We start from the raw sequence: 15,619 nt of genomic DNA, 5'->3' as shown, positions 1-15,619 counted from the left end.
GTGAAAGTCTGAGTTTGCATCAGGAATTGCAATCTCTCAATCGTTTTAATTTAGATATGACCCAGTCTGAAACTGCCTAAGTATGAAATTGTCACTATTTCTTGTTGTAGCTCATAGAAAAACACATTCTTGTTTAGTAGAAATTTGTTAAGCTAATGTTGAGGAGCTTTAAACTTTCAGTGGTACCTGCACAGTGCTGAATGAGGGACACACATCTGTTCATGAGGAATTAAAGATCACTGCAGTCTCTCTGAGTATGAGGATCATCAGTTTTCTTCATTATAGCCTATTTTTTCCAGAAAGACAGTGAAAATGCTCTAGACTTTGCCTGGCCAAGACAAGCAAGCATGAAGAAGTTAAGCTGGTTTATAAATAAGAGTACTTTAATAAAAAAAAAAGCCACTACCATGTCTTCAACTAATGTGAATCAATCTAATAAACTCAAGCTAACAGAGAGCTTAAAGGCTACTTAGGTAGTTACTAAAGCTTTTACTTTTTAAGCCAATGAGTCAGATTCACATCCCACAGGGGCAGTGACTTAAAAAGAGAACATCACCAGCTAATGGCTCTCTGTGAAATAAATCCACAGTCTCCAGAGACTGGCAGCAGGATGAGTCTTGACCTGCATAAACAGTGCTGCTTTACCTAAACAAGCACCTTCCTCAGAAATGTTGGTACAGACCTAAAGGAATAAGGGGATTCATCCAAGGAATGCTGAGCAGCTACATGTTCTGGAGGAAAAGTGGTGGGTGTCATCTCTGCCCTCAACTACAGCAGTTTTAACCTTTAGGGTGGCTCATTAAGTACAAACCATACAGAATTATTCAATATTAAAATTGTTGTAACATATATGTGCTCTCTCTGTCCAACAAATTGTTAATAAACAGGGACCAATAATGTTTTAGGTGAAATAAAAATATACACTTGGGCTGCCACATTTAGCAGTGTTATTCACCAGTGATGGTAAGCCTCCTCAGAAACAGATTTCAAATAAAGAAAAAAAAAAGGTAATACTAAGAAGTAGCATTTATAATGGATTTTAACAATCCCACCTGACTCCAGTGTGGTTGTCCATGTTCAATTAACCAGGTGCTTTTGTTATTTCTAGTAGATTTACAAGTACTGAAAGAGCTAAATTAGCCCTACAGAATTCTCAGGAGTCATGAACAATATGGGATTAAGGGTAGAGAGCAGTGCTCTGACTCCCCAGATTTACATCCTTTACTTGCCAATGTATAATAAGTGCCTTAGAAACCACTTTTCTCATTAATCAGTGCTGGTGGATGTGGCAATGAAGGTGTTACTGCAAATCAGCAGAATTTTTCCCCATTAATGTAACTGCTACAGTAAAGGTATCTGACACACAAGCCTTACGATCTCACCTCATTATAAGAGAAACCACTACAGTTTAATGGTGTTAATTTAGCTAGCAATATATATTGCTTGGTCAATCTTCTTCTGAAGGTGGAACAAAATCTGTGGCCTTTGTGAGAGGCTCATTAGTTAAAGTTGAAAAGATCTGGTGTGGCAGAGTGTCCTTCTTGCCTCTCCTCAGCACATTATTTTGTGGCACACGGAGCAGGTGAAGACTTTCAGTGGGAGACAGGAAAGAGACTGAGCTAAATCATCATTGCCATGGTATGAGCAAGGGCAAAAAAGTGATTATACAGCCCATGGGTGTGGAGGGATGTGTAGTGCGTATCATGCATATTTATGTCTAGGTATAAACCATATTTGTGTATGCACACAAACTGTGGTACATATAAATTAGTAACTTCAAAGCTGGAAGACCAAATTTATTCACACTACAGTTTTCAGCAGGGTGATGACTCCAGTCACAAGGTGCTGATTACCTGCAGCTCAGTGGGGCTTCCTCAACTTCATACAGAAAATGTTGATTTTTCAATGATGAAAAAGTACTGAGGCCTAGATCAATGTAAGATCAGGTCACAAATTCTTAGTTCTTTATTATTTTAATAATATTTGACTCAAGATATGCAAAGCCTCCCACTGCTCAGTACGCAGCACGTAACTTCATGATGCTCACATTTTTCCCCTTCTAAATCTGAACTTCTTTTGGGTTCCAAAATATTGTTTTGGAAATTGATCTTGCTTCTATTCAAGTTAATAGGGATGGTTCTGATCTCCTTGAATTGCCCAAGATCAGGCCCTCACTGAACACACCGAGCTAAAGAAAAACAATGATATTAAGAGAATGTAGTTGCATTTTTTTTTCTAATGTTCTGTTATGCTGATATAGGATGATATTAGGAAGAAGTTAGATTACTTCCCCATGAAATGACTGGCTGTAGCACTACCTGCAGCTCTAACAGGACAGTGGCTTCAGTCCAACCTTTCTCAAAGAACACCTTTCTCAAAACACTTTGACTGTTTGTCAGAGTGCATTTCTGCTGATTTTGCTCCCATGTGAGGTTACTAGTGTTTCAGGAGAGTAAAACAATGCCTGTTTCTGGTTTTGAGGAGAGGTGAAGCTTTGGGAGGATTAAGAAAGAGCTGCACTAGGTATGCCTGAGAGCTAGAAAACAATGTTTCCAGAAACTATCACCTAATATCCTCCACCACTCTTTCCTTCTAAGGAAAACCTAGGTAAGTAGTTTGATCATCCAATTTTCCATTTAGATTTTCAAAAACTGCTGAAGAAGCAAGCTTGCTGGTAGAAAGATCTTCCTTTTGTTTTCAGCGGGTGCTGCATCTCAAGCAAGACATTACTTAGACTGATCCCAATCAGATATGATTTTGAATTAATACAAATGAAGTAAAAATATTTGAGTCCCATAAATCATTGTCTGGGGCTGAGAGGAGTGACAAGTCACTGCAATCTATGTGAATAAAAAGTAAATTTTTGGACACGTTGGTGTAAACAATGAATTGACTTCTGTAATTAATTCTTCACAAAGGCATTCAGAGAGAAGTAGAAAAAATAGGAAAGGACAAGACAGGAGGATTGCATCACTTGAATATTCTCAAGTTGTTTTGTTGGCTTGTTGTACAAATGCTGCCTCCTGCACTGAGCTCTGTAAAAACATTCAGCTGCTTGTTTTCATGTTTCTTAGTTCTCGTTTTCACTCACAGGGTTTCAGCATTTCATGAACAAGCACCCCAAACACAACTCCTGTGAACTCAGCATCTGTTGGGGAGGTTTGCTCTCGCTGGAGGTGGATCAGCTTACAGAAAATATCACAGATCTTTTTTTTTATTCCTCCCCTGCTTAAATTATACACGTCTTAGAGAGAAAAATGCTTGGAGGCAAGAATTTGTAGGTAGTTTCTGGATGGAACTCTGCTGATTAGCACTGCAAGAGCATCTGAGACTGAGGGTCTGTTGCTATGCTTAGATACAGAGAGGAAGAGATCCAGTCAAATGTTTCTGTTCCCAAAGCTGGTCCTGTGGTAAAGCTGATAGAGCACCTATTTAAAATGAGTAACTCCTTGTAGGGATGGGGTTGAGCAATGACAGCAGTCTGTGAAGTCTGATATCTAAAAGGATTGCTCCTCTGAAGTTATTTCTTATATCCTGTAAATGTTAGCAGGGCCACTCTAGCTTTATCTCTGTACACTTAATGTGTCAGAGTCACTCATCTCTGCACATACAGACTCTGTAAGCTTCTGACTTCACTCTTTTTTTATAGCATTCTTTTGTGATCTTGTATTTAATAAACATGGGGTTTTTTTTCTCTGGGAATGAAGTTATTTTTGGTTTTATCTGACAGACATGCTTGTCAGATACATGACTCTGAATTACTCTACATTTTCTCAAAATCAGGTCTATCTCCCACTAGCCTTCATTTCATATGGATCCATAACTGATTTTGCTGCTACAGCATAACATCCTTCTCTTATCACATGCATTACATTTTCCTGCCAGTCATGAATTCACTTCACTTCACATGCATTCACTTGCTCAATCTCTACATGAAACCATTACAACTCGAAGCTGACGTAGCCTTTCCAAACGGCTCTCGAGCAGTAAATCACGCCACATTCCACTTTCTCCTCACTCTGCGCTACACAATTTATCACTAAATGAAAGCCACACGGAAAACGCACTTGAATCCGGCAGTGAATCACGATACAGGCTGTCGGTAACAAAGCCCTTACCTTTTTTAAATGCATGGTGCTCTCTAAGTCTCTAAGAAATCGCAGCCCAAGAAGCGGGTCCGCCTCGCGGTGTGCGCTGACAGTTTACACCCTATTTTCTTCACCTCCCTCCTTACAGCATGCTACATCTAGTTCACGCTGCTGTCTCCAGGATTGGCTGGTGCATCTCAGAGGCGCACACAGGACTCCAGCCTGGAGCACCCCGCAGCCCCGCGTTAACCCTTTGCGGTGAAGCCTCTGCTCCCTCTGCCGCACGGGCTGGCGGCACCGCTCCCTGGACACGGGGGTGTTTTTCTCTTTTCCCTACAAAACGAGCTGCCTTCGGCTGCTGAGGATGAGGAGGGGCGAGCCGGGGGTCCCGCAGCCGGGACAGGCGCTGCCACCCCCGGCTCCGGAGCCGGAGCATCCCCTCCTGCTGCCGGCGTGGTCCCCCCGACCTCCGCCGTGTCGCCCCCCCAGCCCTTCCTTCCCCCGGGACCTGCCCCAGGACACGCGGGGGAGCGGGGCAGATGAAGCCCGGGAGGATGAGGAGGCAGGCTGGACGCTTAGAGGTGCTCCCTGTGCCAGGGCCACCTCCCTGGGTGTCCGTCTGCCACAGCCGGTATGGGAAATGGGGACACGAACTCCCGGCCAAAAGGGAGTCCCAGATCCACGCAGCTTCAGGGGAGATGGAGGTAATCCTTGGCAGTGAAGCCAGACACGGGCAAGCGGGGAGTCTGGGCATCTAAATGCAGGGAAGAGAGATGCTTGGGAGCGTTCTGTCAGGAATGGGCCGCGGGGCTCGGGAGGGATTTCCACACCGCCAATGTATTGTACAAAAAGCAAAGGAACCAACTACGGCAAAGCAAAACCCGCCCGGCTGCTGCCCATTATTCCTGTGGTTTTTCTGAGTCATGCAGCCCCGTGTGAGAAGGAGATATCCCTGGGCTGGGGGTGCGGAATGCTGGAGATCAAGGGTAGTGGGAATATTCTCTATTTACCACGCCTGACTGTCGCTTGTTGCAATCGCCCATTAAGCCCATGTTACTTGCATTGATTTATTTGGTGCTGTATGCAAAGGGGTTGATGTGCGTCCCCTCGCCTTCCGCTGAGTATAGAAATGCCACCCGGTCCAACCCGTGTCACTTTTGGTGGCCAGACACCGTTTTACTGCCACCCGTCATAGTGCCTGTGAGCTAAACAACTCCACTGCCCTCGTCCTGTGCCTGACCGTCTCCCATCCCCGTCAGCAGAGGGAAAATCGAGTGCTCTTAAACCCGGGAAATATTCTGCTGATGGGCACATAAATCTCTTCTGCAGAGCGGTAACATTTAAGCAGCACGCCAAGGTGATGCTCACTGGCTGAGCTATTCCCACCAGAGCAGAAATCCCTCAGGACTTGCTGGTTTGTTTTGGGGATTTTTTTCTTTATTAAAGGTTTGGGGGGGCTGGGGAGTGGGGGAAGATTGAAAATCAGGTGGAGGTTTAGAAACGCACTCCCTACCTAGGGAGGGAAGGGGGGTATGACTGCACGAAACTTTCCTGAGCAGCCTGGAGCTGGAGGATCCCGGCAGCAGCAGCGCCAGAGGCGGGTAATTCAGGGGAAATGTCTGGGATTTGGTTCATCACCTCAGTCATGGAAAGGTCCTAGGCAAGAGGAGGAGGTGGGGGCAGAGGGGCAAGTCAGCAGGAATGGGAAAAACCTGCTGGAGCCTCCGGGAGAAGGATGCTGAGCTGGAAGGAGCTAAGTAGGCATGGGGGCTTCGAGCTGGTGGAAGGGTGGGTTTTGGATCCCATGCTTGAAGGGCTTTTTCACTACTCCTTTCCAGACAGCAGCCAGCAATCTGGCGGCCGAAGGGGGAGGCAGCAGGGCGGGGAGGGAGAGGGTGGAGGGAAGAACAAGGGGGGAGCACACTCTGGCATTGAATTGGTCTTGCCCGTCTTCTGCATGCCACCAGGCAATAAATTCGGATCTTGTTATTTCTCCCTGGCATCTCTCTACCTGCCTGCAAGCCTTGAGCACCTTCCTGGTGATCTCTGCAGGTTCTGCTTTGGAGACATGACCGCTCACACACAGACACACACACAGACACACACACACACACTTATCCTGCACCCAAATGACAGAGTTACACGGAGCCCAGTCAGACATAGCATGTTTCCCCTGCCTTCTGCTATTGACCGTGGGAGGATCTCTGCCGCTAATTAGAGACACTGAAATCCTGGAAGTATCAAACACAAATAGCACTCTGAGGGCACTTGTCCTTTTTTTTTTTTTTTTTTAATGTAATGTGTTTATTTCCCTTGCTTCTCCTCTCTTGTTCTTTCAAAAGCCCCTACTTGATTCAGGAGCTCTGTCATCTACCTCTGCCTCAGGTACATGTATAGATGGGCGTACGTTTCCCTGTGCTCCTCGGGAACCAATTTTTGGCCAGCAAAAAATACAGGTATGCCCAAAAATAGTGATAGATGAAATCAGGTGCGATGGGATTGAGAAGTGAGGAAAGAGCGAGGAGCGAGCGGCTGCAGAGGCTGGACAGAAGCCCTGGCAGCAGCAGGACAGAAGCCCTGGCCGCCGACCCCGCTGCTGCCCCGGCCCCCTCCCCGCCTGGCCACTGCCCCCTCCCAGCACATGCGACAGGGCTGGAGGTCTGGAAATCCTCTCCTATCCCTTCTGGAGAATCCTTCCCCACCCCCAATCCTGTGCGAGTTCTTCAGGGGATGGGGGAGAGCAGCGAACTTTCCCAGCTGCTCTCCCCCCGCAGGTTCGCAGACATTCCCCAGGATGCTCCCGGCTGTCTCAGCCGGCAGCAATCCCGTCCTGTCCTTCCCTCGGCACACTGAGCCCTTCCAGCGCCCACGTCTGCAGGGGTTAACCGGGGGATGGAGCAGGTACCGTGCCTGATGGAAACATGAATAAAATGTGATGAATAAGCAGCGGAACGGTGGCTCTGGAAGCGGTGCTGCGGTGCGCGCTGCAATCAGCGCCGAGCGCGGTGGCTGGGAATGAACGTGAGCAAAAAACTGGTGCTTCCTAATTCCTTCGAGTTTAGAAAGTGGAGCCAGCCCGTCGGGGAACAAGGGGAAGCAAAACTTTTTTTTTTTTTTTTTTATGTATCTTTTCTTTTTATTTCTCCCTGCTGTTTTTAGCGTCCTTCCTGTTGGAAGCACGCCACCTGAACGCGAAATCAAACCTACTCACCGGGTGAAATTGCAGGAGGCGAAGCGGCTGTGAATAAAACGCATCCCGGCTCCGAGCATATAGTCCATGATCTGCGGCTTCAAGCTAGAGGAAGGCTGAGCAGGCTGGGGGGACTTTGGGAACCAGCAGCGGTTCTGCGTGTGTGACAACCCATTTACACCGTGCGTGCCTGTCTGTGTGTGTGTGTAGGGCAGAGAGAGGCTCCAAACCCGAAACGGGGGGAAAGAGGGAGGGGAGAAGGAGGAGGAGAGAGGGAAGCAAACCCGAATAGCAAGAGGAGTTGCAAAGAGGGATGGGATTCGCTGGGGTAGATGTGGGGTTGGGTTTTTTTTTGTTGTTGTTTTTTTGGGTTTTTTTTTTTTTTTTTCTGGTGGTGATGGAAGCGATTCTCGAGGAAAGAATAACAAATTGTGGGATCTCAGCCGCAGGTAGGAGGAGAGGGGCTTTGCCCACGCAGGTGGAACCCAGACGAGACCGCACCGATGATGGAGAGGCTGGAACCAGCCGGGAGTGTCGGAGAGCGCCGGGGGCTCATCCCGGCAGCCGCGGCCGGGGGGGGGACGCTCCCCTCTCCCCTCGGGACCGAGCTGGGGCCGGGGGCAGCTCCCGGGGCACGGCGGGGACAGCGCTCGGCTCGGGGGCAGCTCCCGGGGCTGGGTCACGGCGGGGACAGGGCTCGGCTCGGGGGCAGCTCCTGGGAGCCAGGGCTCGGCTCGGGGGCAGCTCCTGGGAGCAGGGCTCGGCTCGGGGGCAGCTCCTGCAGGCTGCGGGTGGCGCAGCACCAGCCTCTCCTCCTCCTCCTCCTCCTCTGCCTCCTCCTCCTCCTGCGCCCGCAACCCAGCGAGCCACGGCGGCGATCCCGGCCGGGTAAGAACATACCTGGCCGCCACCCTCGGCCAGCCCTTTGTTTCTCATCTTTTTATTTCATATTTTCCGCAGCCCTGCTCCCCGGCCGGCGCCGCTCTCGCTCGGACCCCGCGGCACGGAAGGGATGCGGAGATGCCCGAGCGGATTTTGGGAGCGACCCTGCTGCGGGGAGAGGGGATGGGCGGAAATTCCCCTGCTCATCACACGAGTTCCTCTCCTGCCCCGGGTAAGCGGAGCATCTCCCCTCCATTTCCCCCGCTTCTCGATGCTTCCAGGCTCTCGGCATGGAAACAATGACCTGGCTCGGTGGAAAAATCACCGTTTTTCCTCGCATAGCGGCTCCGGAATACGTGCGGAATTTTGAGGTGTGTGGGGTCCAGCATTTATGGAGCTTGATGTATGTCCTCCCCCCTCCTCCTGGTCCCTCTTCTACACGCGTGCTGTGAACAGACACGCGTTCGTGGCTAATAAAAATGCTTTTCCCTGGGTATAACCGGGCTGAGAGCTGAGCACGGCTAAGGTGAAAGGCGGTCCGTGTCAGGAGCAGCGCGCACGGAGCTCTGGCATCCCTGCAGAGGACGGGTGCAGCTCACGCTCAGCAGGATCAATGAGCGCAGTAACCATGAGATTATGAGATGTATGTGCCAGGCAATATGGAGAGTTACACCAGCACTCATCTGCTGTGCTGTGTGCGGTCTTGAAATGAGATGGCAATTTCTAGGTTTTTATTAAGAAGCTTTTTGTCTTCTTTCCATTGTCTCTGTAAGCACCAGTGTGGAGTATTCGTGTCTGTTTGCCAGCCTGGCAGGTTTATGTTTGCAGAATCTGCTGGGGAAAAGTCGGAAGCCGCAGGAACCCAAGATTCCTCTGGCATCGCATTGGTTTGTTCCTGTCAGCATAGCTCATCATTCTTATGCTAAAGAATCGTGGAGTGAGCTGATCATAGCAATGATTTACGCTGCTTGGGGCTTTGCTGATTTTTTTTTTTTCTTTAGCGAGGATGTAAGAAAAGGAGTGAAGGAAGGATGATATGGTTTGTAAAGAAAATCACTCGGTGTACATTTCAAGTGTAGCGGCTGTTAAATATGTAGATACAGATACGATACTTCATGCAGTTATAAAAACAAAAGGTGCATTTGCCTCAGGATATGATTTCTCTTACAGCAACAGGTAGCAAAGGCTCCTCTGCCCCCTTCTCTGCCCTTATCTGCTCTCCTTCAGCTCCTCCTGACAAACTGAGGTTTAAAAGGTCAGCCTGTTTATGTAAATATTGTGCTTTCCTTAACAAAGACCGCTGCACATCAAGCTTGCGGTGACTGTCAAATAGATTTGGGATTCGAGGCATTCAGTAAGGGCACTGTCCGTTTTCTAAGACTGATAAAATCTGGCAGAAAACAAAGGACAGACGCAGTGTGTGCCTGGGATGGATCGACAGCGCCAGGGAGCCCGTGGGCAGCAGCACCGGCACGGCAGAGTTCGGTACTGCAATGTCCACCGGACCTTCCCATCGCTTGTGCGTGACACAGGGACCCCCACGATGTACAAAAAGAGATTTGCTGCCGTGCTAATGCCTTTCTGCTCTTTCCTTCAGGTTCTTTCTTCTCTCGAGTGATGTCCTAGGCTGAACTTGCTTTGCAGCTCCTTCACACCAAAGGGAGCTTAAATCGGCCAAGGAGGATTTTGAGTCTGACCAACCTCACCCTCCCAATGAAGGAGATGGACTTCATTAGTGCCTGGCTCAGACACTTCTCACTAAGGTGGAGTTTCTATTCCACGGCATCCAGAGGTGCAGTGGACAGGCTGGTCTTTACTTCACTGTGCTCTTTTTCCCTCCCTGCCACCTTCTTTCACCTGCAGAGCAGGACAGCTTGGTTTCCTCAGGTAGCATCAACTCTTCTGGGTCTTTTCCACTTTAATAAGAATATTCCGATATTATTCACTTCTTAGAATCATAGAATTATGGGAAAGGACCTTAAAGATTATCTAATTCCAGCCCCTTTACCCATTCCACTAGAACAGGATGCTCAGAAAAGATTATGTCCATTACCAAAAGGTTAAAAAAGTTACTTTGGAATTACAACACAGATCTTTCCCTGTGGTCAACTCCAAGACTAAATTGCCACCACAGTTTGACTTGAGCCCTTATAATCATTCTGAAGCAGAGTTAAAGGGTTGTAGAGGATTATGACGCCTTTTGTTCAGTGGTGTTAATAATCTATGGCCTTAAAATATGATATTATAAAATCTCATTTTAGGGCAGAGTACTGAAGTCACAAACAATGGAAGAAACTGTACTTAAATGAGACAGAAACCTAGATCCCCACCAAAAATGCTAAATCCAGACTGGGACCCTGTCTGCAGCAGAATCTTGTGAGGGAGGAGTGGTACATCAAATTCTCTCTTCCCAAAAGCCTTGTGGCCCTGAATTAGAGGTCATTAGAGTCTTTTGTCCTGTAAATCTGCATTTAACAGCAGCGTTGGTAAACACATTTTAACAGCTTACCCCATAACATTTCTTTTTCCTACTTCATATGATCAACTTTTTGGTCCTCTTTCTTTCAGAACCTGCTAAGTGCTTCTCTTTAACTACTGAAAAATGTAATTTATTAAGGCAGCTCAGTAACTAGTCTTAGTTTGCAACAGGCAAACCTATTATGCAAACAATACTGTCACCTTCTTGCAGTGACTTCCTTCTCCCAGCTTTAATGAATTCCCTGCATGCTACTCTGCTGTAAATTCTCCATCTAAAAATTCCATCCACTATGTGATGTGTCAGGGGAAACCTCACTTGACTTTTGAAACAGTTGGGAGGAGCAGAATGATAACCTACTAAAGTGCCTTGCCCTTAGCAGAAATTATGGCAAGCAATTAAAGTTGGAGCAAAAAGACTTAAGCTTTGGACTGCTTATGTTCTTAGTGCTTTAACTTGGGTGAAAATTTTTTTTAGAAGTCTGATTTGAATGTCAAATTTGCATATTTATCCAGAAAACATAGGGAGTGCTTAATTGCCTGTGTCCAGCATTCATATTTTGCTTGGGAAGCAATGCTTCACATATTCATGAGTTTCATTTCTAGCTCCTGTTTGCACCCATTAATTGCCCTGCGTATCTAAACAAGCCCTGTAGTTGCTCATTACAGAAACAAATAGGCCATATTTCCAATATCTCAGAGACACCTGGTCACAGAGGAGATGCTCCTCTGGTGCAGTGGGTCTGGCTGGGCTGTGAAGTAAGCACGGGCAGGAGACCTTTCTCCTTTTTAATGCCTTTATTAAAAGTGATTGGCTCGGGTGGGCAGAACCGACAGGATCGCGCTCACGCTGTTCCCAGGAGTGACTCCCAAGAGTGACCCAGAGGAAGAGGAAAAGTGCAGCTTTGTCCACTGGTCTGTGGGCAGAGCTTGGGGTTGTATCCTCACAAGAGCATCAGAACATTCCCCAACCTTTTGGTTTAACATTTGAGGTCCTCTATCCTCTAGCCGACATCTTTAGGTTAGGGTGAGGAGTAAAAAGGGTCTTGGCAGATACTGGATTCTGTTCCTCACATCTAAACATCACTTTGATTTGTCAATTTTGTGTTGGCTCGTTGTTTTTAGGGGGTTTTGGCTACATTTGGTGAGGGGCTTCTCCTGTTGCATGCTGGTTCTGAGGTCATTTGCATGCCAACGCCGATGTCCCCTCCTCTTCATGGTCTGGGTGCCACCCTCCAGGAAGCAGCAGGGTGTCACTCGACAAAAGGGGGAATTCTTAACATCAACAACAGGTGATTACAACAACAAACAGTTAGAACTCCACCCTGGCAGCACTAGCCCAACCTGTGAACTCTGCAACCTTTTTAAAACAATGGGCAGCTTTTCTACTCCTAACAGGCTGGGTTCTTGCTCCCAGAGCATCCCTCAGTGCTGTGCTCTGCCCTGGCAGCTGGAAGGAGCAGATAACACAGCAGCTTTGGCTGCTGCTGGGCAGGGCTGGCACAGCTCCTGGCTCTCAACATTCCCTGCCATGGAGGGGCAGGGAGAAGGCACAGCCAGGCCAGCTGCCCCAGACTGACCAAATGGACATTCCAGAGCATTCAGACACAAAAGATAAGTGTGGGTAGAGGACTGGGGAGGAGGATGTGTTATTTTCAACATTTACCTTCCAGAGCAGCAGCTCCATGTGCTTCCCAGGAAGAGACCAGACCTTGCTAGCTGATGGGAAGTAGAGAATAAAATCTTAAGGTTTTCTCTTTGCTTGAGAGCACACGAAATTCCCTTTTGTTTTAGTAAACTGCCTTATCTCAACCTATGAGTTGCTGTCCATCTTATTTCCTCTGCACTGTCCAGCTGGAAGGGGGTAGAGCAGCTTGGTGGGCACCTGGAATTAACAGAGCTATGATTCACTTGATAAAATTATGCCCACTGAGTTTTTTCTCCCTTGCAGAGGTGTCACATTCCTATTTTCCGAAACATCCTTTTGCCCAGGATTTTTCTCCTGGAAAGCTGAAAAGCCTCAGAGAAATAGGAAAACAATAATTATCTGATTTACTTCTCCTGTGTTTTGCTCCTTTGGAATGTGTTTGGGGATTGTTTACCCACAGGTGATTGTTTCATTGTTTTTTGGTGTGAGTTGTTTTCACTCTTTGGCCAATCAGGGTCAAGCTGTGTCAAGACTCTGGAAAGAGTCAGGAGTTTTCATTATTACCTTTTTAGCATTCAGTAAGTATCCTTTCTGTATTCTTTAGTATAGTTTAATCTAGCATTCTTTAATATAATATAATATAAAATAATAAATTAGCCTTCTGAGAACATGGAGTCAGATTCATCATTCCTTCCTGCCATTATCTGGGGAGGACACAAATACAATAGAGAGGAGATTTTTTTTTAGGATCTCCCAACATTTCACCTACAGAAAAATGAACCAATACTGTATGTATTTTTTAATTTTTTCCCCAAAATATCAAAGATATAAAACATGTTTGCTTATTCACTTGCCCCATCCTTTTGGCAGCTGGGGACAAACTTAAAGGCTGGGTTTTTTTCAGGCTCTTGCTGTCATTGAAGCACCAGTTTTTCTAGAGAAAATAACCTCTTTGAAGGGGTGGTATTTCTCTACTAGAAGGTGTTAATTGCAAGACCTGTAAGCTGAACTCAGCTGATATAGCCAGACACATTTGTCTAGGAGAGACAGAAAAGCACCTGAGATGTGGAGGCACAAACTTCTGCAGGGCCTGCCAGCTTCCTGAGCCCTGCTCTTGAAAGATTAAGCTTTAAGATTTATTCTGTTGAACCTTCCCAGCTGCTGTCATCTGTGCCAGGCAGGGTGATGTGAGGTTCTCTTTATGGCTGTCCTGGGACAGGCTTGGTTTACACTTGTTAATTCTTAAGGGATAGAAGGCAAAGGATGTCTGCTGTCACACAGTGTGAGAGGGAAAATCAGCACTTTAAAGTGCTCCCAACCTTGATATTAAAGCTGAAAAGGTCAGCAGGAAATGAGTTGTCTTCAAATCCATGGGACAATGACAACAGCAATGTGCTGCAATACATTCCTGACTCTATTGCTATTTTTTTGAGTTCAGGCATATCTTGCCAATGTTTCAATGACCAATAGCCATTCAGGGAAAAATATGGGTTTGCCATTTTTAAAATATCCTCTGATGTATTCAGGTATTTCTTCCACCTAACTGGACTTTACAAAATCACACAAAAGTCTCTGTTAATTTCAAGAAATGTTTGCAGAGAAAAAGGTAAAGGGGGAGATGCATTTGAAACATGTTGAAGTGTTGTGGAGGAGATTCCTGTGCATCAAATGCCTGTTTTTCTTTAGAAAAATATATTCAGTTACTGAGAAGGTCTATGAGAGTAGTATAATCTGTATTTCTTTGGTTGATATGATGGAGAGAGAATGGAGGCTCCTCTGCCAAAAGCACTGACTTTACCAGCAGTGTGAGAAGCACTGACCTCTGCAGATTTGTAGAGGTATTGAGGTGTAATTTTAGTGTGCTTGTGTTTAAATAGAGGAGTCATGCACCTCCTGTTGGGTTTTAGCCCCGTGTGACCTCCGTGTTGACACACAGAGCTAGAAAAAAATCCTACCATTGGTGCTGTGTTACCTCTGTGTAGAAAGGAATCCCTTCCAGACCAGGCAAGCTATTAACACAAAAAGCCTCTTCCTTTTCAGTTTAGACCTGAAATGCATTTTAATTAATGGTGTGGGACAGAAAAATAGCTGAAAATAATAGAAGACCCCTCAATGAATTTTCTGTAACACGTGTAGAAGAACAAGACCCACATTCAGAAAAAAATGAGTGTTTGGAAGGGTGGTGGAGTCAAGTGAAGTTCAGATGATGCTTTGCAGAGTCAAGAAATTGCACAATAGAAGGGCAGAGTTTTGCAAAGTGGCTGTGCTGTGAAGAAAAACTTGTAGAGAATGCAACTTGCATTTAGAAAATAGATTATTTTACAGATATTGGTTCCATTTGATAGTCATTCCCTGAATAACATCTGCTACATTATCTCAATAAATCTGGTTATCTCCCACAGAAATGAGCTGAGCAAAAGATTTGTAGTAAGTTTTGAAAATAACCTTTGTTATTATGTGTCATTAACTCATAAGAATCAAACTACATGGCCACTAATGACACTGAACAAGAACAATACAGTTTCTTGAACATTCTGTTCCATGCCTTTCCAGTCTCTAGCCTGCACTTAAAATACAGCAATTTTACAAGCATTTCTCATTTGCCTAGGCTATGGAGTTAATGAGATAGAGAAAGCATGAAGAATTTGTATGGATGAACTCCATTTACCTAATTTCCAACCCAAACATAACAATATGAAAAATAAGTGATATGTGTGTAAAATTGTGTATTATTTTTTTTTTTTTTGCTTTTCACAGTTCTTGTCTGGCAGCAGTCTGGGTTGAGTCCTTGTGGCACACAACAGGTATGTGTCTTGTCAGCAGCAGCCATCACCCTTTTGACATTTCTCCCAGCTGCTGGGGGGTGAGAGTAGAGAGATATCAGCTTCTCTTCTCAGTCACAATGGAAAGGAAGCAGTAAAAAAACCAAAACTTCCTCTTCCATCATTTATTTGATTACGTTCTCCATTTGTCAGAGGAGTAGAGCAAAAACCCACATGGATTTTGTGAAGCACTCATGCTTGTGAGCATACATTGAAAACTTCAGCACATGAAGATGGCTTCATGTCTTTAGCATGTTTTGCTGAATCACATGGCAGCAGGAATTTATTCTTTTGAAGTGTTGCAAAATGCCTTTACCAGAGCCGTGTTTCAGTTGCATTTCTTCAAATGAGGTTGGAGAGAAAGTAAATGAAATCTCAGAACCTGGTTCAAAAAAGACATAAGCTCAATTTCAAGTTAGCTGTGTTGATTTTGCTCAACCCTAGAAATAACATTCACTTTTTGGCATAACTCTGACACAGCAGAACACTGTCTTGTTCCTAGAGGACATTAGGA

The 15,619-nt window shown here is 46.0% G+C and overlaps 2 protein-coding genes across 2 annotated transcripts in view; one reads left to right on the top strand and one right to left on the bottom strand.

Annotated features, from left to right (window-relative positions):
• BRINP3 (BMP/retinoic acid inducible neural specific 3) overlaps positions 1–7,529 on the bottom strand; it is a 201,163-nt gene extending 193,634 nt beyond the window's left edge. The window contains 1 exon segment of the mRNA XM_036387412.2: positions 7,300–7,529. The gene's annotated coding sequence lies outside the window, so the exon portion shown is untranslated.
• Positions 7,530–7,641: 112 nt separating this feature from the next.
• Positions 7,642–12,447, top strand: LOC118689242 (WAS/WASL-interacting protein family member 3-like). Its single transcript, XM_054515852.1, has 2 exons — positions 7,642–8,166; positions 8,239–12,447. The coding sequence occupies exons 1-2, from the start codon at positions 7,676–7,678 to the stop codon at positions 8,528–8,530; spliced, it is 783 nt and encodes a 260-aa protein (XP_054371827.1). The 5' UTR covers positions 7,642–7,675; the 3' UTR covers positions 8,531–12,447.
• The last annotated feature ends 3,172 nt before the right edge of the window (positions 12,448–15,619 follow it).

This window comes from Molothrus ater, chromosome 9 (genome assembly GCF_012460135.2).
Source record: "Molothrus ater isolate BHLD 08-10-18 breed brown headed cowbird chromosome 9, BPBGC_Mater_1.1, whole genome shotgun sequence".
Lineage (NCBI taxonomy): Eukaryota > Metazoa > Chordata > Aves > Passeriformes > Icteridae > Molothrus > Molothrus ater.
This window is presented reverse-complemented; position numbering and strand designations above follow the sequence as displayed.